The sequence below is a fragment of the Microchirus variegatus genome (assembly GCF_963457635.1).
Source record: "Microchirus variegatus genome assembly, chromosome: 23".
Taxonomy (NCBI): Eukaryota; Metazoa; Chordata; class Actinopteri; order Pleuronectiformes; family Soleidae; genus Microchirus; species Microchirus variegatus.
Genome location: NC_139824.1, coordinates 6,210,048 through 6,235,788, shown reverse-complemented (window position 1 = coordinate 6,235,788; position 25,741 = coordinate 6,210,048). Strand labels below are relative to the sequence as shown.

At 36.9% G+C, this 25,741-nt stretch overlaps 3 protein-coding genes and 1 pseudogene across 4 annotated transcripts; all 4 read left to right on the top strand.

Annotated features, from left to right (window-relative positions):
- Positions 1-807: 807 nt before the first annotated feature.
- Positions 808-4,126, top strand: LOC310943695 (microfibril-associated glycoprotein 4-like; the record flags this gene model as incomplete). Its single annotated transcript, XM_083909330.1, has 5 exons — positions 808-854; positions 1,262-1,471; positions 2,959-3,055; positions 3,175-3,342; positions 3,858-4,126. Exons 1-5 carry the CDS (start codon positions 840-842, stop codon positions 4,124-4,126), a joined length of 759 nt encoding a protein of 252 aa, XP_083765456.1. The 5' UTR covers positions 808-839.
- Positions 4,127-6,491: 2,365 nt separating this feature from the next.
- Positions 6,492-12,296, top strand: LOC310943694 (microfibril-associated glycoprotein 4-like; the record flags this gene model as incomplete). Its single annotated transcript, XM_083909329.1, has 6 exons — positions 6,492-6,497; positions 9,170-9,379; positions 10,855-10,951; positions 11,071-11,238; positions 11,754-11,930; positions 12,271-12,296. The coding sequence occupies 6 exons, from the start codon at positions 6,492-6,494 to the stop codon at positions 12,294-12,296; spliced, it is 684 nt and encodes a 227-aa protein (XP_083765455.1).
- A 2,545-nt stretch (positions 12,297-14,841) lies between these two features.
- On the top strand, positions 14,842-18,130 carry LOC310943693 (microfibril-associated glycoprotein 4-like; the record flags this gene model as incomplete). The annotated part of the gene is made up of 5 exons (XM_083909328.1): positions 14,842-14,888; positions 15,276-15,485; positions 16,963-17,059; positions 17,179-17,346; positions 17,862-18,130. The coding sequence occupies exons 1-5, from the start codon at positions 14,874-14,876 to the stop codon at positions 18,128-18,130; spliced, it is 759 nt and encodes a 252-aa protein (XP_083765454.1). The 5' UTR covers positions 14,842-14,873.
- A 2,820-nt stretch (positions 18,131-20,950) lies between these two features.
- Positions 20,951-24,121, top strand: LOC310943692 (microfibril-associated glycoprotein 4-like; annotated as a pseudogene). Its single transcript has 5 exons — positions 20,951-20,997; positions 21,385-21,594; positions 23,077-23,173; positions 23,293-23,460; positions 23,976-24,121. The product of its transcript is annotated as a microfibril-associated glycoprotein 4-like (transcript).
- Positions 24,122-25,741: the final 1,620 nt, after the last annotated feature.

Below are 25,741 nucleotides of genomic sequence, written 5' to 3'. Positions count from 1 at the left end.
AGTTAAACCATGTTAAAAAGAAAAAATGTAAATGCTCTTTCACTACTCACAGCTACTTTCATCTTGGCAAAGATGGCCTCAGTGTCAGTGAAAGTGGTTGTCAAAGAAACTGCTAGAGATGTCTTTTCAGTGTTTAATGAAATATACTGTTTAGTTTTAGAATCAATCTGTCAATTATTTTCTCGATTGATCTAATATTTTTTTGTCTATAAAATATACTTAAAATGTTGATCAGTGTTTATCAAACCTGGAACCTAGTTTTAATGATTTTTTTTTTGTCAAATGGAGCAAAGAAACCAGACAATATTCACATTTAAGAAGCTAAAAAATCACACAGCTCGTAGTAATTGTTAAAAAAAACAACTCTCTAAAATCGATTAATTCATCGTTGCAGCCCTACTTTTTACCTAAATGTTTCACGAATATTACATGATAACAAAAAATCATATATAATTATTTATAATATATAGTGCTGGGCACTATACGGCTTTAAGATTAACGCATGACGCATTTCCATGGCAACTGACCGGAAAAAGACGCACGTGACGTCATGTTTACGTAACTCACGATTGTTAAAATGAGTCTCATAAAGTAACGCTAAACTTTAAAAACAGAGGCACACATACGCAGTTCACAGGTACATTGTTATTGTGTGTGATTTTAATGTGAATTTCTTGTGTATGTTTTAGTTTTACAGTACCTTCTTTTTGAGAGGCAGCAACCAGAAACCAGGAAGTCTTTGTCTTTCATTTGGAGAAGTGTTTATTTCCTGATATAAACCGTTTCCCACAAAGGTTTATTTGAGCAGACTCTGACCTGACAGCATTCTACTCAGCTCTATGAGGGCGATGAAGGTAAGAGCACAGTCACACTCTACACTCACATCATGCTCATGTACTTTGTGATTTTGTTTTGATATTAATATGAATATTATTATTCATAAAAATAATAATAATGATAATGATTATATAACTCATATCTTCCTATATGGGCAGGCAAGAAAGAATAACATATGTGTTTAAAATACATATAAAAACAGGAATAAAAAAAAGAGTAATCAAAGAAACAAAACATTTAGTATCGGCTCAGCTCTCTTGGAACCTCGCCAGAGCAGGAACTAAAAAGCACCAGGCACTATCACTAATGGAAAAGCAAAAAAACCCCCCAAAAAACAAGTACATGAGTGACAATGAAACTGTAAAACTACTGTATACATATGATCTGTGCACTTATATAATCATATCTTCATGTTTCTGTACAGGCAACATATTTTGGAGCTCTGCTGGTTTTTGTGGCCTCGGTCCACTCTGACACCCACTCTGACACCCACTCTTACCTGCCCAACGACTGTGATGATATCTATCGCCGTGACAACACCAGCTCCAGTGGAGTGTACGCCATCTATCCAGGAGGTCCCACCACACCACTGCATGTCTTCTGTGACATGGACACTGATGGGGGCAGATGGACGGTGAGTGCTCCTCAGATTTCATATTAATAGACACAAGCTGTGTGTTTATTTTGACTATTTTAGATTTTTTTTTTTTTCATTCATCTTTTGATGATTTTGTCTGTGTTCATGCACATGGCATGAATTTTGGCAAAAATGTGTATTTTTATTTGATCTTGTTATTTCCAGCTACAAACTAGTGTTACACTCAAACTGTTAAGTGCAAAAAATGTGCCAAAAATGTGCCATTGAAACACATTCAAACTGAAATTTTGAAACTTGCTTCCATTATTATAATACATGCATTTGATTATTTCTGGGTGTCATTCTGGGCTTTGGAATTGATAACGTTTACAACTCTCCACCAGACGGCGTTGTTTTTGGCCATAGTTGGCATTTGGAGAAAAAATGTGCTATTTCCACTAGATGGCATTGTCACAATTTCCCCCTCCTCTCATTGACATATCCCAGGCTGTAATAATGTGGTATTTTTGAAATTGATGTATTAAAATAGGCAAATGTATAATGTTTTTTATATATCTTTGTGTTTTTTAATCTGACATTTTTGTGCTTAGCGGCACGAGTGTGAATATTTGACACTGCACAAAAAAATAAAATAATCAGTGTTGCTGCTAATCATTGACATATCCCCAGCTGTAATAATTCCACAATACAAAAATCTACTTTGCATGTAGTATATTTAATATACATTTTATATTTCATCTAAAAAACTCATAACAAAAACCTGGCATTCATCTCATAATATTTTCTATAGCTGGTTATTTTTGCTTTGTTTTCCTTTCCTTTCTCGGCAGCATAATGTGTCTTTGTGCTTTACTGTCATTGACAACACAATATCCTGACACACAAATATGTATTATGAATGGTCATATATGTAAAATATGTACACCTTTATCATTTAAAAGAGTCAAAACATTACATGAGTGTGGTTCATTTTCTCATGTCTGCAACAGGTGGAGCTTGAAAGTGAAAGTTTCAAGTGCTGAGGAGCAGCCGTAGAGAATTATCACAATAACGGACCACAAACATGTTCCGTCCTGTTTTCATCTGGGTCAGGGACTTGTGTTTCCCTCCCTCTGTTTCCCCTGAGTCGAGAAATATCGATTTACGTGTATATTTTAAAGCATCTCCACTGCAGACCCTATTTTTTCATCTGCTCTGGTCAAGACATTTTTGAGAGAGATCCCAAGGCTTTTTTATGTCAGGTAATCGCCCTATGTCAGCTGTGATTGGCACAGCTTCCCCTGTGAGCCTCATGTGGAGGATAAAGCAGTAGAAGATGGATGGATGGATGTTTCCTCAATCTCCAATGACATATCATGGTCATTTTATGATTTAATAATACATGTCATACATATAGAACCCTTAACTTAACTTAAAAACTGGACTTGTTGAGTGAGTAAAGTCTGCCTTTTTTGTCAACTGAGATTTTGATATTTTAATGTGGAATGTATATTTCATATTTCAACTTTCATTCTCCCTCTCAGGTGTTTCAGAGGAGGATGGATGGAAGTGAAAATTTCTTCAGACCCTGGAAGAATTATAAGACAGGATTTGGGAACGTCGCTGGAGAATACTGGCTCGGTGAGTCCTAAAGAGGAATAAATTACATTTAAGTTCCTATATTTAATCAGAAATGGTGGGAAATACAGTGTTTGATGCTGGAGGTAAACTGAAATATAACTTTATGTGTGTCTATATAGGCTTGGACAACATCTTCTATCTTACTTTAAGGAAGGAGAATGAGCTGAGAGTGGACCTGGAAGAATGGGATGGAGAAAAGACCTCAGCACTGTACTCCTCTTTCTCCATCGAGTCAGAGAAGGGTGGATATCAGCTTCATCTGGGCAGCTACACAGGTGGAGGTGCAGGTGAGGGTCACTGTATGGATCTGAATTTGGAAAGATACGTTTTAAAACTTGGCCTAATAGTGTATTCGGACAAGAACATTTTATTTCTACCACAGACTGTAAACAAAGATGGACAAACATGTCTCCATTTCCTCCCCATTGAGTCAGTGAGGTCTCACTTTGCTTATTAAATAATAAATAAACACCAAATTCACCACAAACATGAAAATGTTACCATATCATTGTGGTAAGAACTGCGATGAAAGAAACCATCTCTGGAAAGATTTTATTAGATTTTCTTGATTATTATTTTGTCCAATCTGTTTAAAACCGGGTTTATACCACGACCCGCCACCAGGAGGCAATAGAGATGGATTGGCTTCCCCTATCCATCATATCATGTCATCTATCTTTGTGGGCAGTCCATGATTTAAAGCTGTAAAGACAATGCACACAGACAAACACTTAAAGGAATAGTTCAAATACTCTTTTGAAAAGTCTTTGCTTTGCATCAGCTTGTTCTTCTTTATTTCTAGGCGACAGTTTATCACACCACAACGAAATGAAGTTCACCACCTACGACAAAGACCAGGATCCGTGGGCCAATAACTGCGCTCAACACTATATCGGTGGATTCTGGTACAACCAATGCCACGACGCCAACCTCAATGGCCTGTACATGACTGCAGATGCCGTCGCGTACGAGAACACATGTATCAGGTGGAATTCATGGAAAGGGGCTGTTCCCCTCAAAAAGGCTACCATGATGATCAGATCATCCGCCAAGTGTTCATGCACACATTAGCCTGATTATCTGTAGATTACGATAGATTATGTTCACACTTAAACCTCCATCAGGCAGAGAGTTGGGCTGTGGGAGAATAAGGTGAACAGATAACATGGATTTAGAAAACACAATCTTATTTTTTTTTTTCTTATTCTCAGCTTTGTATTTTTTAGGTTGCACTTTGTGACCACTGCTTTTAATAAGTATAATTAAAGTAATTGTTTAAACTCAAGTGTTGTCACTGCCGCTCTTGTTGCTGTTTGCAGGCAACAAGAGAAGAGATGTGGATTGAAATGTATTTGTATTTTCTGTTGTTTTCTCATGAGATCTGACAACATTAAACACAAAGTTCAGCTGTGGCTGATGGAATATGAATAGTATCACAGCTGTATTGTCATGAGCCGCCAGAGTATAAGAGCAATTACAATTTTGACGTGATGGTTGGCACTTTTATACATTAAACAAACCCAGTGTTTGTGTTGTAATGTAATAAAGTAAAAATACTTTGTTACTGTACTTAAAGGAGTCATATTATACCCTATTTATCCAAGTTAAACTAGTTCCCTGGAGTCCTAATGAACATGTCTGTGATATGCTTTGGTCAAAATACCATAAAGATGAAGCACCACAGCAGTTCAATCACCCTGGCAATACAGCCCTGTTCAGAAAGCTCTGTTTAGTAGTCTCTCTTTATTAAAAAAAAAAGTAAAACGAAACTTAAGGGACAGGAAATGACATCAGCCACAGAGGTTACTGGGAGCTAACAGCAGTTAGCATTTGGAAAAGTGATCATTTGCAGGCTATAGCAGGCACATTGCCGTCATGACATGTATCCACTGTACAAATAAATCCTCTGATGCTGGAAGTTTGTGTAGAACTCTGTGCTGCACTGTGGAGCCAAGAATAGAACTTTTTTCACGGACTTCCGGTTGTCAGATACCGTTGCCCTCACCAGCACTCTCACATGTTTTACGGACAAAGCGGAGCTCGGCAAGACAACAATTCCAGGTATTTAGCGCCAGTGAGTGCGGAAGTCAACATTGTGTGTTTTATCTCTTTATCTACCTGTACCTAGACTGAGGAGGACCACAAAAACATGAGTGAGTCATCTTTTTCACACTTTGCCGACTCATAGGCAGAGGCGATTCTAGAGTCTGTAGGGGCTCTATAAGCAAAAATTCCCAGGGGGCCCTTCCAACCAGTGTTCATCACCATTATGTTGCTAACGAAAAAATGTATGAGTTCAAAATATTTTTTCAAAATATTATCAACGACGATATTCGGCATTTTGTCACAAAATCGGCATCGGCCTTTTTCAAAAATCTGACAGTCAATAAGAGATCAATTTAAAACCGGGTTATTTTGGCTCTGACTGCAAAATATTTTTTTTAATGCAAATATTTTGGCTGTACTTTTGTCGTTGGTGAGTCCAGTTTGTTATATGAACATTATTCCTGAGTCTCTGTGACATATTAGGAGGATTTTATGGCCAGTTGCTTTAGATTTATTACATAATGCACCTTTACCATAACTTTGGATATGGGTTGAGCATGGCCCGATGGTGTGCATCCTTGTTTTTCACATTTTTTGGAGGAATTTTAATTTTTGCCGATTTATCCCACTACACCAGGCAGGCAGTGGCTCATCAGCAGCAGCTGCGCTGTCTGGAGCAGGGAGGTGGGAGTGAAGAGGCTGTCCTCACTGTGGGTGAGACATTTTCACACGGTTCACCACAGAACATGGTGTTATACTGAAACGATGAGGTGTCCATTCACCAATACGGGACCACATATTTATTTAGCATTGGCATGCTACTACTTTGCGGCTAACTTGGCGAACCTGTTTCCAAAGGTTCCAAAGGCTATGATTAGCATTAGTGTAGGGTTAACATAATACAAACACTGTGCAACTACATTAGGCACAAATGTTTTAATTTTCGATTAGCATTAGCATAACTACATCGAAAATTAAAAAAATTCTGTTCCTAATCATGCATTACCATAACTGAAAAAGCTTCTTCAGCTCCCACTATAGGAATAAATACTTCCTACGAGCACCGCACTGGTAATTAAAAGGAAATGTGACGTGACTCATGTCTTGCAGTCAACTTTTTCATTTACATTCTGCAAATTTTTTGTCAGTTCAAGTGAATATACAAAATTTATGATTTTTTTTTTTTTTCAAGTGTATGCCCCAGCTTTTATGTAAATGAGGTTTTTACATGATTGTGTAATTTTGTAAAAAACCCGCCCACCTGTGTAAACACTGACACTGTGGGCGTACCTATATTCAGATGTGTCTGTTTAAAAGTGACCTGTTTCCCACAAAGGTTTATTTGAGCAGACTCTGAACTGACAGAGTTCAACTCAGCTCTATGAGGGCGATGAAGGTAAGAGCACAGTACTGATCTATCACTTTATCAACAGTGATGGCTCCATACTGTAATACATTCATCTGGTTTTATCACCCCATTCCTGACTGCTCTTCACTTCACTTCTTTTTTTTTTATTATTATTTTTAAAACATTATTTGCTTTTATTTGAACTGTATGTTGGTGATTTGTATTTAAAGGATTTTGGAAAGTGCTGTGTAAATAAGATGACTGGACTTTAGATGTTTTGTCAGAAAAGGCTGTTTAACGTCAAGATAAAGCAGCAAACACATTCTTAATCGTTAATATCTGTTTTCCCTTGGGGTTCTCCAGCCCCTCTGCAGTGGCTCCCTGTAGATTTGACAAAGAAAAAAGAGAGAAATAAGTGTTTCAATATTTTGTTACTTTAACAAAATGCCTCACATCCTATTTCAACGTCAAATGCTGTATTTACAAACTACAAACTAACTTCCCCAAACCTGATAAATGTTGTTTTTGAAATATGGGAAGACATTCTCAACAATTAGCCTTTAGAACACAAAGCTTTTTGGCTGCTTTTTTCCATTTTTTAAACATACAGAATATACAGAGTTTATAAGAATGTACCCTATAGAGTGTCTAATATCCTTTTTTTCAGCACAGCCTAGGCAAACTGATGAAATAATACATTTTATTTTCATCAACTATATAAACACACCTGAGCAAAAAGTTCTCAACATGTTTAAATTTGTTCATTGAATTTGTGAAATTTGTAAATACGTCACAGTTCAAAGTTCACTTGACTCATTTCTATGAACAAAAAGAAAAGAAAAACTCCCTATTTTGAGTTTGTGACTTCTGCACAATTATTGCTGCTTTACTACTAAAAATACAATATAAAATGAATCATAACTTTGACTCAACAACACATAAGAGGAAGGAAAAAACGCAAAAGCCTGAATGTAACCTTTAGACACACCCCTCGGATGTCCATATAAGGAGTTGTGTATTATTCCTATGGCAAATTACTATGGGTGCACCTGTGGCACAGATCTGTGCCCTGTGAGCACTAAGGGCTAATTGAAGTCATATATACATGAAGGACGTGCACACTGTAGTCCTGTTCATCTTGTCATCCACATACGGCACACATACTACGGTGGCCTGGAAGTGCAAACCATTATTATATGAAAAACTATTACAAATTTATTTGGGGAAGTGATTCACATTTTGTACATTTGTTTTCAAAAAAGTAAAATTGTTTCAACTTTATGTTCATTTGTTAAATTGTAAAAGTGTTTCATGTTTTGTAATAATGTTTTGCACTTCCAGGCCACCGTGCACATACAGCTTTTCTCAACCATGAACCACATCAAATCTACACACTATTTTATGTATTTTAAAGTAGTATTTTATCAATTTACCACAAAGAACAGAAGGGATTATTTCACGGTAAAAACTTTTTGTAATTCTGAAATTTCTTAAATGAAACAAACTTTAATTTCTATAGATAGATATATCTATATATAAAACTGATTACATGATGTCAAATAGGTTTTTGGTCGAGAGAGGTCAAAAATGGCTCTTCTGATTGTCGAGGTTTCAGCCAGCAGGGGGCGAACACAGCTCAGCAGCACTGACTTTGTGTTTGTTGACACCAAAAAACCTGAATCATCCTCTCAACTTTCATCTCACAGTGTTTAACACCTGCTCACATTTCTCAAAATACATCTGTGAGATCTGAGAATTCTCAGGTGTTTAAAGTATGAGACGATCTTTCCATCCTGCACAGTAATATCTGGCTATACTATATATACGTCTATATTTACATCTATATATCGATATATAGATAAATGGAAGTATAAACAGAATCTATATGTAGAGAGAGAGAGAGAGCGTTTTCCCCTCTATAATAACCAGATGGAAACGTTGACTGTTGCTGGGGTTAATTTGGCTTCCACCTCCTGAGACTGTATTCTTAGTTAAATATTAACTGGCACTTCTAGAACCGCTGTGAACCAGCAGTAGATAAACAGCAGGAGATTATTTTAATCAGATTTATTTAGGATGCAGATGATAATGTTCTGTGGCTATTTAAGAAAAAAAAAAAAAAAGAAATTCACCACCGTCAGAGACGTCGGTATTTTGAATTTGAATGTAGTAACCGTTTTTGGCCACATTCTTACATATGGCACCTTTAATTAAAAAGATTAGTTCAGTACTTCCTTTATAACCGGAGCACAGACACTGTCTGACACAGTCACTGAATGAAAACACAGAGGACGGAGTTGTGAATCGGCTCACGATTGTCGGCTTTCAGCAGTGCTGTCACTGAATACATCAGACTCCGCTGTTAAATGCTGAGATTTTAGACACTTCCCTGGTAAATGTTGGAGATTAACATGTCAACGCATGTTTTTTAGGGTTTTTAAGTCTTTTAAACTGATCTTCAGTATGGCATTGTTTGATTCTTGTGTTTTGACGTCGCGCTCATGACTCTTTGTGATGACACTCTCTGACCAGTCAGTGGTCACATTTAGTATCGGCTCAGCTCTCTTGGAACCTCGCCAGAGCAGGAACTAAAAAGCACCAGGCACTATCACTAATGGAAAAGCAAAAAAACAAGTACATGAGTGACAGTGAAACTGTGAAACTACTGTATACATATGATCTGTGCACTTATATAATCATATCTTCATGTTTCTGTACAGGCAACATATTTTGGAGCTCTGCTGGTTTTTGTGGCCTCGGTCCACTCTGACACCCACTCTGACACCCACTCTTACCTGCCCAACGACTGTGATGATATCTATCGCCGTGACAACACCAGCTCCAGTGGAGTGTACGCCATCTATCCAGGAGGTCCCACCACACCACTGCATGTCTTCTGTGACATGGACACTGATGGGGGCAGATGGACGGTGAGTGCTCCTCAGATTTCATATTAATAGACACAAGCTGTGTGTTTATTTTGACTATTTTAGATTTTATTTTTTTCATTCATCTTTTGATGATTTTGTCTGTGTTCATGCACATGGCATGAATTTTGGCAAAAATGTGTATTTTTATTTGATCTTGTTATTTCCAGCTACAAACTAGTGTTACACTCAAACTGTTAAGTGCAAAAAATGTGCCAAAAATGTGCCATTGAAACACATTCAAACTGAAATTTTGAAACTTGCTTCCATTATTATAATACATGCATTTGATTATTTCTGGGTGTCATTCTGGGCTTTGGAATTGATAACGTTTAAAACTCTCCACTTTTTGGCCATAGTTGGCATTTGGAGAAAAAATATGCTATTTCCACTAGATGGCATTGTCACAATTTCCCCCTCCTCTCATTGACATATCCCAGGCTGTAATAATGCAGTATTTTTGAAATTGATGTATTAAAATGTATAATGTTTTTTTATATATCTTTCTCTTTTTTAATCTGACATTTTTGTGCTTAGCGGTATGAGTGTGAATATTTGACACTGCACAAAAAAAAAAAGAAAATCAGTGTTGCTGCTAATCATTGACATATCCCCAGCTGTAATAATTCCACAATTCAAAAATCTACTTTGCATGTAGTATATTTAATATACATTTTATATTTCATCTAAAAACATGGTGGCCTCATAACAAAAACCTGGCATTAATCTCATAATATTTTCTATAGCTGGTTATTTTTGCTTTGTTTTCCTTTCCTTTCTCGGCAGCATAATGTGTCTTTGTGCTTTACTGTCATTGACAACACAATATCCTGACACCCAAATATGTATTATGAATGGTCATATATGTAAAATATGTACACCTTTATCATTTAAACGAGTCAAAACATTACATGAGTGTGGCTCATTTTCTCATGTCAGCAACAGGTGGAGCTTGAAAGTGAAAGTTTCAAGTGCTGAGGAGCAGCCGTAGAGAATTATCACAATAACGGACCACACACATGTTCCGTTCTGTTTTCATCTGGGTCAGGGACTTGTGTTTCCCTCCCTCTGTTTCCCCTGAGTCGAGAAATATCGATTTACGTGTCTATTTTAAAGCATCTCCACTGCAGACCCTATTTTTTCATCTGCTCTGGTCAAGACATTTTTGAGAGAGATCCCAAGGCTTTTTAGGTCAGGTAATCGCCCTATGTCAGCTGTGATTGGCACAGCTTCCCCTGTGAGCCTCATGTGGAGGATAAAGCAGTAGAAGATGGATGGATGGATGTTTCCTCAATCTCCAATGACATATCATGGTCATTTTATGATTTAATAATACATGTCATACATATAGAACCCTTAACTTAACTTAAAAACTGGACTTGTTGAGTGAGTAAAGTCTGCCTTTTTTGTCAACTGAGATTTTGATATTTTAATGTGGAATGTATATTTCATATTTCAACTTTCATTCTCCCTCTCAGGTGTTTCAGAGGAGGATGGATGGAAGTGAAAATTTCTTCAGACCCTGGAAGAATTATAAGACAGGATTTGGGAACGTCGCTGGAGAATACTGGCTCGGTGAGTCCTAAAGAGGAATAAATTACATTTAAGTTCCTATATTTAATCAGAAATGGTGGGAAATACAGTGTTTGATGCTGGAGGTAAACTGAAATATAACTTTATGTGTGTCTATATAGGCTTGGACAACATCTTCTATCTTACTTTAAGGAAGGAGAATGAGCTGAGAGTGGACCTGGAAGAATGGGATGGAGAAAAGACCTCAGCACTGTACTCCTCTTTCTCCATCGAGTCAGAGAAGGGTGGATATCAGCTTCATCTGGGCAGATACAGAGGTGGAGGTGCAGGTGAGGGTCACTGTATGGATCTGAATTTGGAAAGATACGTTTTAAAACTTGGCCTAATAGTGTATTCGGACAAGAACATTTTATTTCTACCACAGACTGTAAACAAAGATGGACAAACATGTCTCCATTTCCTCCCCATTGAGTCAGTGAGGTCTCACTCTGCTTATTAAATAATAAATAAACACCAAATTCACCACAAACATGAAAATGTTACCATATCATTGTGGTAAGAACTGCAATGAAAGAAACCATCTCTGGAAAGATTTTATTAGATTTTCTTGATTATTATTTTGTCCAATCTGTTTAAAACCGGGTTTATACCACGACCCGCCACCAGGAGGCAATAGAGATGGATTGGCTTCCCCTATCCATCATATCATGTCATCTATCTTTGTGGGCAGTCCATGATTTAAAGCTGTAAAGACAATGCACACGGACAAACACTTAAAGGAATAGTTCAAATACTCTTTTGAAAAGTCTTTGCTTTGCATCAGCTTGTTCTTCTTTATTTCTAGGTGACAGTTTATCACACCACAACGAAATGAAGTTCACCACCTACGACAAAGACCAGGATCTGTGGGCCAATAACTGCGCTCAACACTATATCGGTGGATTCTGGTACAACCAATGCCACAACGCCAACCTCAATGGCCTGTACATGCCTGCAGATGCCGTCGCGTACGAGAACACATGTATCAGGTGGAATTCATGGAAAGGGGCTGTTCCCCTCAAAAAGGCTACCATGATGATCAGATCATCCGCCAAGTGTTCATGCACACATTAGCCTGATTATCTGCAGATTACGATAGATTATGTTCACACTTAAACCTCCATCAGGCAGAGAGTTGGGCTGTGGGAGAATAAGGTGAACAGATAACATGGATTTAGAAAACACAATCTTATTTTTTTTTTTCTTATTCTCAGCTTTGTATTTTTTAGGTTGCACTTTGTGACCACTGCTTTTAATAAGTATAATTAAAGTAATTGTTTAAACTCAAGTGTTGTCACTGCCGCTCTTGTTGCTGTTTGCAGGCAACAAGAGAAGAGATGTGGATTGAAATGTATTTGTATTTTCTGTTGTTTTCTCATGAGATCTGACAACATTAAACACAAAGTTCAGCTGTGGCTGATGGAATATGAATAGTATCACAGCTGTATTGTCATGAGCCGCCAGAGTATAAGAGCAATTACAATTTTGACGTGATGGTTGGCACTTTTATACATTAAACAAACCCAGTGTTTGTGTTGTAATGTAATAAAGTAAAAATACTTTGTTACTGTACTTAAAGGAGTCATATTATACCCTATTTATCCAAGTTAAACTAGTTCCCTGGTGTCCTAATGAACATGTCTGTGATATGCTTTGGTCAAAATACCATAAAGATGAAGCACCACAGCAGTTCAATCACCCTGGCAATACAGCCCTGTTCAGAAAGCTCTGTTTAGTAGTCTCTCTTTATTAAAAAAAAAAGTAAAACGAAACTTAAGGGACAGGAAATGACATCAGCCACAGAGGCTACTGGGAGCTAACAGCAGTTAGCATTTGGAAAAGTGATCATTTGCAGGCTCGAGCAGGCACATTGCCGTCATGACATGTATTCACTGTACAAATAAATCCTCTGATGCTGGAAGTTTGTGTAGAACTCTGTGCTGCACTGTGGAGCCAAGAATAGAACTTTTTTCACGGACTTCCGGTTGTCAGATACCGTTGCCCTCACCAGCACTCTCACATGTTTTACGGACAAAGCGGAGCTCGGCAAGACAACAATTCCAGGTATTTAGCGCCAGTGAGTGCGGAAGTCAACATTGTGTGTTTTATCTCTTTATCTACCTGTACCTAGACTGAGGAGGACCACAAAAACATGAGTGAGTCCTCCTTTTCTCACTTTGCCGACTCATAGGCAGAGGCGATTCTAGAGTCTGTAGGGGCTCTATAAGCAAAAATTCCCAGGGGGCCCTTCCAACCAGTGTTCATCACCATTATGTTGCCAACGAAAAAATGTATGAGTTCAAAATATTTTTTCAAAATATTATCAACGACGATATTCGGCATTTTGTCGCAAAATCGGCATCGGCCTTTTTCAAAAATCTGACAGTCAATAAGAGATCAATTTAAAACCGGGTTATTTTGGCTCTGATGCAGCCGCTTAAGGGGAAAATTAACTTGATGCACAGTGCGACTGTTTGTACACTGGTTTTCTGTTTTTTGTGACACTTCTTGATGTGAAAACATTTTAGACATGTTAGGTAAGACATTAACCTTGCATGACATCCACTGTTGTATTTGTGAAACTTTTATTTTATGTGTGAAAATGCTAAAGGGGAGATTTCACCTTTTTTGTTTTATACCCAGACCTCATTAGAACAGGTCTGGATCAAAAACCAGACTTCTGAAATCTGGACTAGATTAATCTACAGACCCTGAAGATTCATAAAAACTCAGTCTCTGGTTTGTGAAACCTTTATTCTATTTGTGAAAATGCAATAAAGGCACATTTCAATGTTTTTTCTGCATATAGACCACTTTGGACTAGGTCCTGATCCAAAGTGTATAAAGTGAAACATCATTTCACAGAGATCAGCTGAACTGTGGCTAACGAGGGGTAAGGAAACGTGTTTCTAGTGTAATACACAAGCAGGGCTGGACTGGGACCAAAAAATGGCCCTGGCATCTTTGGCCATGGTGGCCCACCATGATTATTTATAGGATATGAGGAGGCACATGACATAAAAGAGGATATATGCACATTGTATTGTTTAAAAAATTTAAATAAAGTGCAGTAGCCTACATGGAAGAGTTAAACCATGTTAAAAAGAAAAAATGTAAATGCTCTTTCACTACTCACAGCTACTTTCATCTTGGCAAAGATGGCCTCAGTGTCAGTGAAAGTGGTTGTCAAAGAAACTGCTAGAGATGTCTTTTCAGTGTTTAATGAAATATACTGTTTAGTTTTAGAATCAATCTGTCAATTATTTTCTCGATTGATCTAATATTTTTTTGTCTATAAAATATAGTTAAAATGTTGATCAGTGTTTATCAAACCTGGAACCTAGTTTTAATGATTTTTTTTTTGTCAAATGGAGCAAAGAAACCAGACAATATTCACATTTAAGAAGCTAAAAAATCACACAGCTCGTAGTAATTGTTAAAAAAAACAACTCTCTAAAATCGATTAATTCATCGTTGCAGCCCTACTTTTTACCTAAATGTTTCACGAATATTACATGATAACAAAAAATCATATAGAATTATTTATAATATATAGTGCTGGGCACTATACGGCTTTAAGATTAACGCATGGCGCATTTCCATGGCAACTGACCGGAAAAAGACGCACGTGACGTCATGTTTACGTAACTCACGATTGTTAAAATGAGTCTCATAAAGTAACGCTAAACTTTAAAAACAGAGGCACACATACGCAGTTCACAGGTACATTGTTATTGTGTGTGATTTTAATGTGAATTTCTTGTGTATGTTTTAGTTTTACAGTACCTTCTTTTTGAGAGGCAGCAACCAGAAACCAGGAAGTCTTTGTCTCTCATTTGGAGAAGTGTTTATTTCCTGATATAAACCGTTTCTCACAAAGGTTTATTTGAGCAGACTCTGACCTGACAGCATTCTACTCAGCTCTATGAGGGCGATGAAGGTAAGAGCACAGTCACACTCTACACTCACATCATGCTCATGTACTTTGTGATTTTGTTTTGATATTAATATGAATATTATTATTCATAAAAATAATAATAATGATAATGATAATATAACTCATATCTTCCTATATGGGCAGGCAAGAAAGAATAACATATGTGTTTAAAATACATATAAAAACAGGAATAAAAAAAAGAGTAATCAAAGAAACAAAACATTTAGTATCGGCTCAGCTCTCTTGGAACCTCGCCAGAGTAGGAACTAAAAAGCACCAGGCACTATCACTAATGGAAAAGCAAAAAAATGAGTGAAAATTAACCTGTGAAACTACTGTATACATATGATCTGTGCACTTATATAATCATATCTTCATGTTTCTGTACAGGCAACATATTTTGGAGCTCTGCTGGTTTTTGTGGCCTCGGTCCACTCTGACACCCACTCTGACACCCACTCTTACCTGCCCAACGACTGTGATGATATCTATCGCCGTGACAACACCAGCTCCAGTGGAGTGTACGCCATCTATCCAGGAGGTCCCACCACACCACTGCATGTCTTCTGTGACATGGACACTGATGGGGGCAGATGGACGGTGAGTGCTCCTCAGATTTCATATTAATAGACACAAGCTGTGTGTTTATTTTGACTATTTTAGATTTTTTTTTTTTTCATTCATCTTTTGATGATTTTGTCTGTGTTCATGCACATGGCATGAATTTTGGCAAAAATGTGTATTTTTATTTGATCTTGTTATTTCCAGCTACAAACTAGTGTTACACTCAAACTGTTAAGCGCAAAAAATGTGCCATTGAAACACATTCAAACTGAAATGTTGACGCTTGCTTCCATTAAATTATAATACATGCATTTGATTATTTCTGGGTGTCATTCTAGGCTTTGGAATTGATAACTTTTACAACTCTCCACCAGACGGCGTTGTTTTTGGCCATAGTTGGCATTTGGAGAAAAAATGTGCTATTTCCACTAGATGGCATTGTCACAATTTCCCCCTCCTCTCATTGACATATCCCAGGCTGTAATAATGTGGTATTTTTGAAATTGATGTATTAAAATAGGCAAATGTATAATGTTTTTTATATATCTTTGTGTTTTTTAATCTGACATTTTTGTGCTTAGCGGCACGAGTGTGAATATTTGACACTGCACAAAAAAATAAAATAATCAGTGTTGCTGCTAATCATTGACATATCCCCAGCTGTAATAATTCCACAATACAAAAATCTACTTTGCATGTAGTATATTTAATATACATTTTATATTTCATCTAAAAAACTCATAACAAAAACCTGGCATTCATCTCATAATATTTTCTATAGCTGGTTATTTTTGCTTTGTTTTCCTTTCCTTTCTCGGCAGCATAATGTGTCTTTGTGCTTTACTGTCATTGACAACACAATATCCTGACACACAAATATGTATTATGAATGGTCATATATGTAAAATATGTACACCTTTATCATTTAAAAGAGTCAAAACATTACATGAGTGTGGCTCATTTTCTCATGTCTGCAACAGGTGGAGCTTGAAAGTGAAAGTTTCAAGTGCTGAGGAGCAGCCGTAGAGAATTATCACAATAACGGACCACACACATGTTCCGTTCTGTTTTCATCTGGGTCAGGGACTTGTGTTTCCCTCCCTCTGTTTCCCCTGAGTCGAGAAATATCGATTTACGTGTATATTTTAAGCATCTCCACTGCAGACCCTATTTTTTCATCTGCTCTGGTCAAGACATTTTTGAGAGAGATCCCAAGGCTTTTTTATGTCAGGTAATCGCCCTATGTCAGCTGTGATTGGCACAGCTTCCCCTGTGAGCCTCATGTGGAGGATAAAGCAGTAGAAGATGGATGGATGGATGTTTCCTCAATCTCCAATGACATATCATGGTCATTTTATGATTTAATAATACATGTCATACATATAGAACCCTTAACTTAACTTAAAAACTGGACTTGTTGAGTGAGTAAAGTCTGCCTTTTTTGTCAACTGAGATTTTGATATTTTAATGTGGAATGTATATTTCATATTTCAACTTTCATTCTCCCTCTCAGGTGTTTCAGAGGAGGATGGATGGAAGTGAAAATTTCTTCAGACCCTGGAAGAATTATAAGACAGGATTTGGGAACGTCGCTGGAGAATACTGGCTCGGTGAGTCCTAAAGAGGAATAAATTACATTTAAGTTCCTATATTTAATCAGAAATGGTGGGAAATACAGTGTTTGATGCTGGAGGTAAACTGAAATATAACTTTATGTGTGTCTATATAGGCTTGGACAACATCTTCTATCTTACTTTAAGGAAGGAGAATGAGCTGAGAGTGGACCTGGAAGAATGGGATGGAGAAAAGACCTCAGCACTGTACTCCTCTTTCTCCATCGAGTCAGAGAAGGGTGGATATCAGCTTCATCTGGGCAGATACAGAGGTGGAGGTGCAGGTGAGGGTCACTGTATGGATCTGAATTTGGAAAGATACGTTTTAAAACTTGGCCTAATAGTGTATTCGGACAAGAACATTTTATTTCTACCACAGACTGTAAACAAAGATGGACAAACATGTCTCCATTTCCTCCCCATTGAGTCAGTGAGGTCTCACTCTGCTTATTAAATAATAAATAAACACCAAATTCACCACAAACATGAAAATGTTACCATATCATTGTGGTAAGAACTGCAATGAAAGAAACCATCTCTGGAAAGATTTTATTAGATTTTCTTGATTATTATTTTGTCCAATCTGTTTAAAACCGGGTTTATACCACGACCCGCCACCAGGAGGCAATAGAGATGGATTGGCTTCCCCTATCCATCATATCATGTCATCTATCTTTGTGGGCAGTCCATGATTTAAAGCTGTAAAGACAATGCACACAGACAAACACTTAAAGGAATAGTTCAAATACTCTTTTGAAAAGTCTTTGCTTTGCATCAGCTTGTTCTTCTTTATTTCTAGGCGACAGTTTATCACACCACAACGAAATGAAGTTCACCACCTACGACAAAGACCAGGATCTGTGGGCCAATAACTGCGCTCAACACTATATCGGTGGATTCTGGTACAACCAATGCCACAACGCCAACCTCAATGGCCTGTACATGCCTGCAGATGCCGTCGCGTACGAGAACACATGTATCAGGTGGAATTCATGGAAAGGGGCTGTTCCCCTCAAAAAGGCTACCATGATGATCAGATCATCCGCCAAGTGTTCATGCACACATTAGCCTGATTATCTGCAGATTACGATAGATTATGTTCACACTTAAACCTCCATCAGGCAGAGAGTTGGGCTGTGGGAGAATAAGGTGAACAGATAACATGGATTTAGAAAACACAATCTTATTTTTTTTTTTCTTATTCTCAGCTTTGTATTTTTTAGGTTGCACTTTGTGACCACTGCTTTTAATAAGTATAATTAAAGTAATTGTTTAAACTCAAGTGTTGTCACTGCCGCTCTTGTTGCTGTTTGCAGGCAACAAGAGAAGAGATGTGGATTGAAATGTATTTGTATTTTCTGTTGTTTTCTCATGAGATCTGACAACATTAAACACAAAGTTCAGCTGTGGCTGATGGAATATGAATAGTATCACAGCTGTATTGTCATGAGCCGCCAGAGTATAAGAGCAATTACAATTTTGACGTGATGGTTGGCACTTTTATACATTAAACAAACCCAGTGTTTGTGTTGTAATGTAATAAAGTAAAAATACTTTGTTACTGTACTTAAAGGAGTCATATTATACCCTATTTATCCAAGTTAAACTAGTTCCCTGGTGTCCTAATGAACATGTCTGTGATATGCTTTGGTCAAAATACCATAAGGATGAAGCACCACAGCAGTTCAATCACCCTGGCAATACAGCCCTGTTCAGAAAGCTCTGTTTAGTAGTCTCTCTTTATTAAAAAAAAAAAAGTAAAACGAAACTTAAGGGACAGGAAATGACATCAGCCACAGAGGCTACTGGGAGCTAACAGCAGTTAGCATTTGGAAAAGTGATCATTTGCAGGCTATAGCAGGCACATTGCCGTCATGACATGTATCCACTGTACAAATAAATCCTCTGATGCTGGAAGTTTGTGTAGAACTCTGTGCTGCACTGTGGAGCCAAGAATAGAACTTTTTCACGGACTTCCGGTTGTCAGATACCGTTGCCCTCACCAGCACTCTCACATGTTTTACGGACAAAGCGGAGCTCGGCAAGACAACAATTCCAGGTATTTAGCGCCAGTGAGTGCGGAAGTCAACATTGTGTGTTTTATCTCTTTATCTACCTGTACCTAGACTGAGGAGGACCACAAAAACATGAGTGAGTCATCTTTTTCACACTTTGCCGACTCATAGGCAGAGGCGATTCTAGAGTCTGTAGGGGCTCTATAAGCAAAAATTCCCAGGGGGCCCTTCCAACCAGTGTTCATCACCATTATGTTGCCAACGAAAAAATGTATGAGTTCAAAATATTTTTTCAAAATATTATCAACGACGATATTCGGCATTTTGTCGCAAAATCGGCATCGGCCTTTTTCAAAAATCTGACAGTCAATAAGAGATCAATTTAAAACCGGGTTATTTTGGCTCTGATGCAGCCGCTTAAGGGGAAAATTAACTTGATGCACAGTGCGACTGTTTGTACACTGGTTTTCTGTTTTTTGTGACACTTCTTGATGTGAAAACATTTTAGACATGTTAGGTAAGACATTAACCTTGCATGACATCCACTGTTGTATTTGTGAAACTTTTATTTTATGTGTGAAAATGCTAAAGGGGAGATTTCACCTTTTTTGTTTTATACCCAGACCTCATTAGAACAGGTCTGGATCAAAAACCAGACTTCTGAAATCTGGACTAGATTAATCTACAGACCCTGAAGATTCATAAAAACTCAGTCTCTGATTTGTGAAACCTTTATTCTATTTGTGAAAATGCAATAAAGGCACATTTCAATGTTTTTTCTGCATATAGACCACTTTGGACTAGGTCCTGATCCAAAGTGTATAAAGTGAAACATCATTTCACAGAGATCAGCTGGACTGTGGCTAACGAGGGGTAAGGAAACGTTTATCTAGTGTAATACACAAGCAGGGCTGGACTGGGACCAAAAAATGGCCCTGGCATCTTTGGCCATGGTGGCCCACCATGATTATTTATAGGATATGAGGAGGCACATGACATAAAAGAGGATATATGCACATTGTATTGTTTAAAAAATTTAAATAAAGTGCAGTAGCCTACATGGAAGAGTTAAACCATGTTAAAAAGAAAAAATGTAAATGCTCTTTCACTACTCACAGCTACTTTCATCTTGGCAAAGATGGCCTCAGTGTCAGTGAAAGTGGTTGTCAAAGAAACTGCTAGAGATGTCTTTTCAGTGTTTAATGAAATATACTGTTTAGTTTTAGAATCAATCTGTCAATTATTTTCTCGATTGATCTAATATTTTTTTGTCTATAAAATATAGTTAAAATGTTGATCAGTGTTTATCAAACCTGGAACCTAGTTTTAATGATTTTTTTTTTGTCAAATGGAGCAAAGAAACCAGACAATATTCACATTTAAGAAGCTAAAAAATCACACAGCTCGTAGTAATTGTTAAAAAAAACAACTCTCTAAAATCGATTAATTCATCGTTGCAGCCCTACTTTTTACCTAAATGTTTCACGAATATTACATGATAACAAAAAATCATATAGAATTATTTATAATATATAGTGCTGGGCACTATACGGCTTTAAGATTAACGCATGGCGCATTTCCATGGCAACTGACCGGAAAAAGACGCACGTGACGTCATGTTTACGTAACTCACGATTGTTAAAATGAGTCTCATAAAGTAACGCTAAACTTTAAAAACAGAGGCACACATACGCAGTTCACAGGTACATTGTTATTGTGTGTGATTTTAATGTGAATTTCTTGTGTATGTTTTAGTTTTACAGTACCTTCTTTTTGAGAGGCAGCAACCAGAAACCAGGAAGTCTTTGTCTCTCATTTGGAGAAGTGTTTATTTCCTGATATAAACCGTTTCCCACAAAGGTTTATTTGAGCAGACTCTGACCTGACAGCATTCTACTCAGCTCTATGAGGGCGATGAAGGTAAGAGCACAGTCACACTCTACACTCACATCATGCTCATGTACTTTGTGATTTTGTTTTGATATTAATATGAATATTATTATTCATAAAAATAATAATAATGATAATGATAATATTACTCATATCTTCCTATATGGGCAGGCAAGAAAGAATAACATATGTGTTTAAAATACATATAAAAACAGGAATAAAAAAAGAGTAATCAAAGAAACAAAACATTTAGTATCGGCTCAGCTCTCTTGGAACCTCGCCAGAGCAGGAACTAAAAAGCACCAGGCACTATCACTAATGGAAAAGCAAAAAAAATGAGTGAAAATTAACCTGTGAAACTACTGTATACATATGATCTGTGCACTTATATAATCATATCTTCATGTTTCTGTACAGGCAACATATTTTGGAGCTCTGCTGGTTTTTGTGGCCTCGGTCCACTCTGACACCCACTCTGACACCCACTCTTACCTGCCCAACGACTGTGATGATATCTATCGCCGTGACAACACCAGCTCCAGTGGAGTGTACGCCATCTATCCAGGAGGTCCCACCACACCACTGCATGTCTTCTGTGACATGGACACTGATGGGGGCAGATGGACGGTGAGTGCTCCTCAGATTTCATATTAATAGACACAAGCTGTGTGTTTAGTATTTTAGATTTTTTTATGGCCGGTTGTTGCCTGTTTTTTATTCTTCATTTTTTGATAATTTTGTCTATGTTCATGCACATGGCATGAATTTTGGCAAAAATTTGTATTTTTATTTGATCTTGTTATTTCCAGCTACAAACTAGTGTTACACTCAAACTGTTAAGTGCAAAAAATGTGCCATTGAAACACATGTAAACTGCAATGTTGACGCTTGCTTCCATTAAATTATAATACATGCATTTGATTATTTCTGGGTGTCATTCTAGGCTTTGGAATTGATAACTTTTACAACTCTCCACCAGACGGCGTTGTTTTTGGCCATAGTTGGCATTTGGAGAAAAAATGTGCTATTTCCACTAGATGGCATTGTCACAATTTCCCCCTCCTCTCATTGACATATCCCAGGCTGTAATAATGTGGTATTTTTGAAATTGATGTATTAAAATGTATAATGTTTTTTTATATATCTTTCTCTTTTTTAATCTGACATTTTTGTGCTTAGCGGTATGAGTGTGAATATTTGACACTGCACAAAAAAAAAAAAAAAATCAGTGTTGCTGCTAATCATTGACATATCCCCAGCTGTAATAATTCCACAATTCAAAAATCTACTTTGCATGTAGTATATTTAATATACATTTTATATTTCATCTAAAAACATGGTGGCCTCATAACAAAAACCTGGCATTCATCTCATAATATTTTCTATAGCTGGTTATTTTTGCTTTGTTTTCCTTTCCTTTCTCGGCAGCATAATGTGTCTTTGTGCTTTACTGTCATTGACAACACAATATCCTGACACCCAAATATGTATTATGAATGGTCATATATGTAAAATATGTACACCTTTATCATTTAAAAGAGTCAAAACATTACATGAGTGTGGCTCATTTTCTCATGTCTGCAACAGGTGGAGCTTGAAAGTGAAAGTTTCAAGTGCTGAGGAGCAGCCGTAGAGAATTATCACAATAACGGACCACAAACATGTTCCGTTCTGTTTTCATCTGGGTCAGGGACTTGTGTTTCCCCTGAGTCGAGAAATATCGATTTACGTGTATATTTTAAAGCATCTCCACTGCAGACCCTATTTTTTCATCTGCTCTGGTCAAGACATTTTTGAGAGAGATCCCAAGGCTTTTTAGGTCAGGTAATCGCCCTATGTCAGCTGTGATTGGCACAGCTTCCCCTGTGAGCCTCATGTGGAGGATAAAGCAGTAGAAGATGGATGGATGGATGTTTCCTCAATCTCCAATGACATATCATGGTCATTTTATGATTTAATAATACATGTCATACATATAGAACCCTTAACTTAACTTAAAAACTGGACTTGTTGGGTTGTTGGATGAGTAAATTAAATAATAGTAAGAGTAATAAAATATTTTAATGTGGAATGTATATTTCATATTTCAACTTTCATTCTCCCTCTCAGGTGTTTCAGAGGAGGATGGATGGAAGTGAAAATTTCTTCAGACCCTGGAAGAATTATAAGACAGGATTTGGGAACGTCGCTGGAGAATACTGGCTCGGTGAGTCCTAAAGAGGAACAAATTACATTTAAGTTCCTATATTTAATCAGAAATGGTGGGAAATACAGTGTTTGATGCTGGAGGTAAACTGAAATATAACTTTATGTGTGTCTATATAGGCTTGGACAACATCTTCTATCTTACTTTAAGGAAGGAGAATGAGCTGAGAGTGGACCTGGAAGAATAGGATGGAGAAAAGACCTCAGCACTGTACTCCTCTTTCTCCATCGAGTCAGAGAAGGGTGGATATCAGCTTCATCTGGGCAGCTACACAGGTGGAGGTGCAGGTGAGGGTCACTGTATGGATCTGAATTTGGAAAGACACATTTTAAAACTTGGCCTAATAGTGTATTCGGACAAGAACATTTTATTTCTACCACAGACTGTAAACAAAGATGGACAAACATGTCTCCATTTCCTCCCCATTGAGTCAGTGAGGTCTCACTCTGCTTATTAAATAATAAATAAACACCAAATTCACCACAAACATGAAAATGTTACCATATCATTGTGGTAAGAACTGCAATGAAAGAAACCATCTCTGGAAAGATTTTATCAGATTTTCTTGATTATTATTTTGTCCAATCTGTTTAAAACCGGGTTTATACCACGACCCGCCACCAGGAGGCAATAGAGATGGATTGGCTTCCCCTATCCATCATATCATGTCATCTATCTTTGTGGGCAGTCCATGATTTAAAGCTGTAAAGAAAATGCACACAGACAAACACTTAAAGGAATAGTTCAAATACTATTTTGAAAAGTCTTTGCTTTGCATCAGCTTGTTCTTCTTTATTTCTAGGCGACAGTTTATCACACCACAACGAAATGAAGTTCACCACCTACGACAAAGACCAGGATCCGTGGGCCAATAACTGCGCTCAACACTATATCGGTGGATTCTGGTACAACCAATGCCACGACGTCAACTCAATGGCCTGTACATGACTGCAGATGCCGTCGCGTACAGGAACACATGTATCAGGTGGAATTCATGGAAAGGGGCTGTTCCCCTCAAAAAGGCTACCATGATGATCAGATCATCCGCCAAGTGTTCATGCACACATTAGCCTGATTATCTGCAGATTACGATAGATTATGTTCACACTTAAACCTCCATCAGGCAGAGAGTTGGGCTGTGGGAGAATAAGGTGAACGGAACATGGATTTAGATTACCTGATATCTTTTTTTTTTCTTATTCTCAGCTTTGTATTTTTTAGGTTGCACTTTGTGACCACTGCTTTAAGTATAATTAAAGTAATTGTTTTAACTGCTAAGGGACAGGAAATGACATCAGCCACAGAGGCTACTGGGAGCTAACAGCAGTTAGCATTTGGAAAGGTGATCATTTGCAGGCTCTAGTCACTACTCCAGCATTGTCCCACCCACAGCACCATCTGATTGGTTACATGGAGATTAATGTTGTAATGTTGCAAATCTGAAAAGCTGTTTAATAAACATATGCTTAAATGCATTAAAAGGAAGTTAAGTGTTAGTATTATTCAGAATTTTGACGCCAATATTTTCACTTTCTACAAATTGTACTCTTTACTTCTAAAACTTAGGTACATTTTATATCAGAAAATTACTTTTGATACTTAAGTACAGTAAATGTCATATACTTCAAGATTTTTACATCAGTAATATTAATTAAAGTGATTTCAGCTTCATTTTCTTGTAAGATACACCTTCGAGGTACTTTTTCAAGACTGAACAGTGAACAACCAGGTGAGCGGCATATTACATTGATTCATCATGCATCAGCAGTGACACATGATATACATTACAATATACATACATTTTATTGTGATATTAATATGAATCCTGATTGACTTTGCTTTAAGAAGCTAAGATAAATAATGATCAGGGAAAATAATTCAAAACAATTGGGTTAATCTCAGGCATAAATAACATATTGACACTGTGTTTGTTGTCAAATGTTTTTAGTTTAGTTTAGTTTATTTAGAACATGTGAAGAATAACGACAACAGCAAAAAGATATAATGATAAGAAATGAAAAAAATAGAGAAAAAAAACGAATAATAACATATTAAGAATAACTTCTCTCTTTTTTTGCCAAAAAATACAACATACAAAATAAAGCGACAAAATACAGTTTAACATGTCTGAAAAGGAGTAGTAAGAAGAATAAACATATATAATACTTATGAGGCGGCGATTGTAAAGTTGCGCATGCTTAAATAAACAGCAACTTTTTGCCACATTTAGCAAAAAACATGTATAAAAAACATGTGAATTTTTTTAATGTTAGTTTTGACTAGATTTACAGCAATATTTGTGAATTTTGTGATATTTACTTCTCTTGTGAAAATATAATTTCAATGTTTAATCTGAATAAAAAATCTAAATCTAAATCTAAATCTAAATGTAAAATATTAAATCTAAATGTTAAATGTTGAATCTAAATCTAAATATAAATCTAAATATAAATATAAATATAAATATAAATATAAATATAAATGTTGAATCTAAATTTAAATCTAAATGTTAAATCTAAATGCTTAAAACAAATTTAAATCTAAATGTTAAATCTAAATGTTAAATCT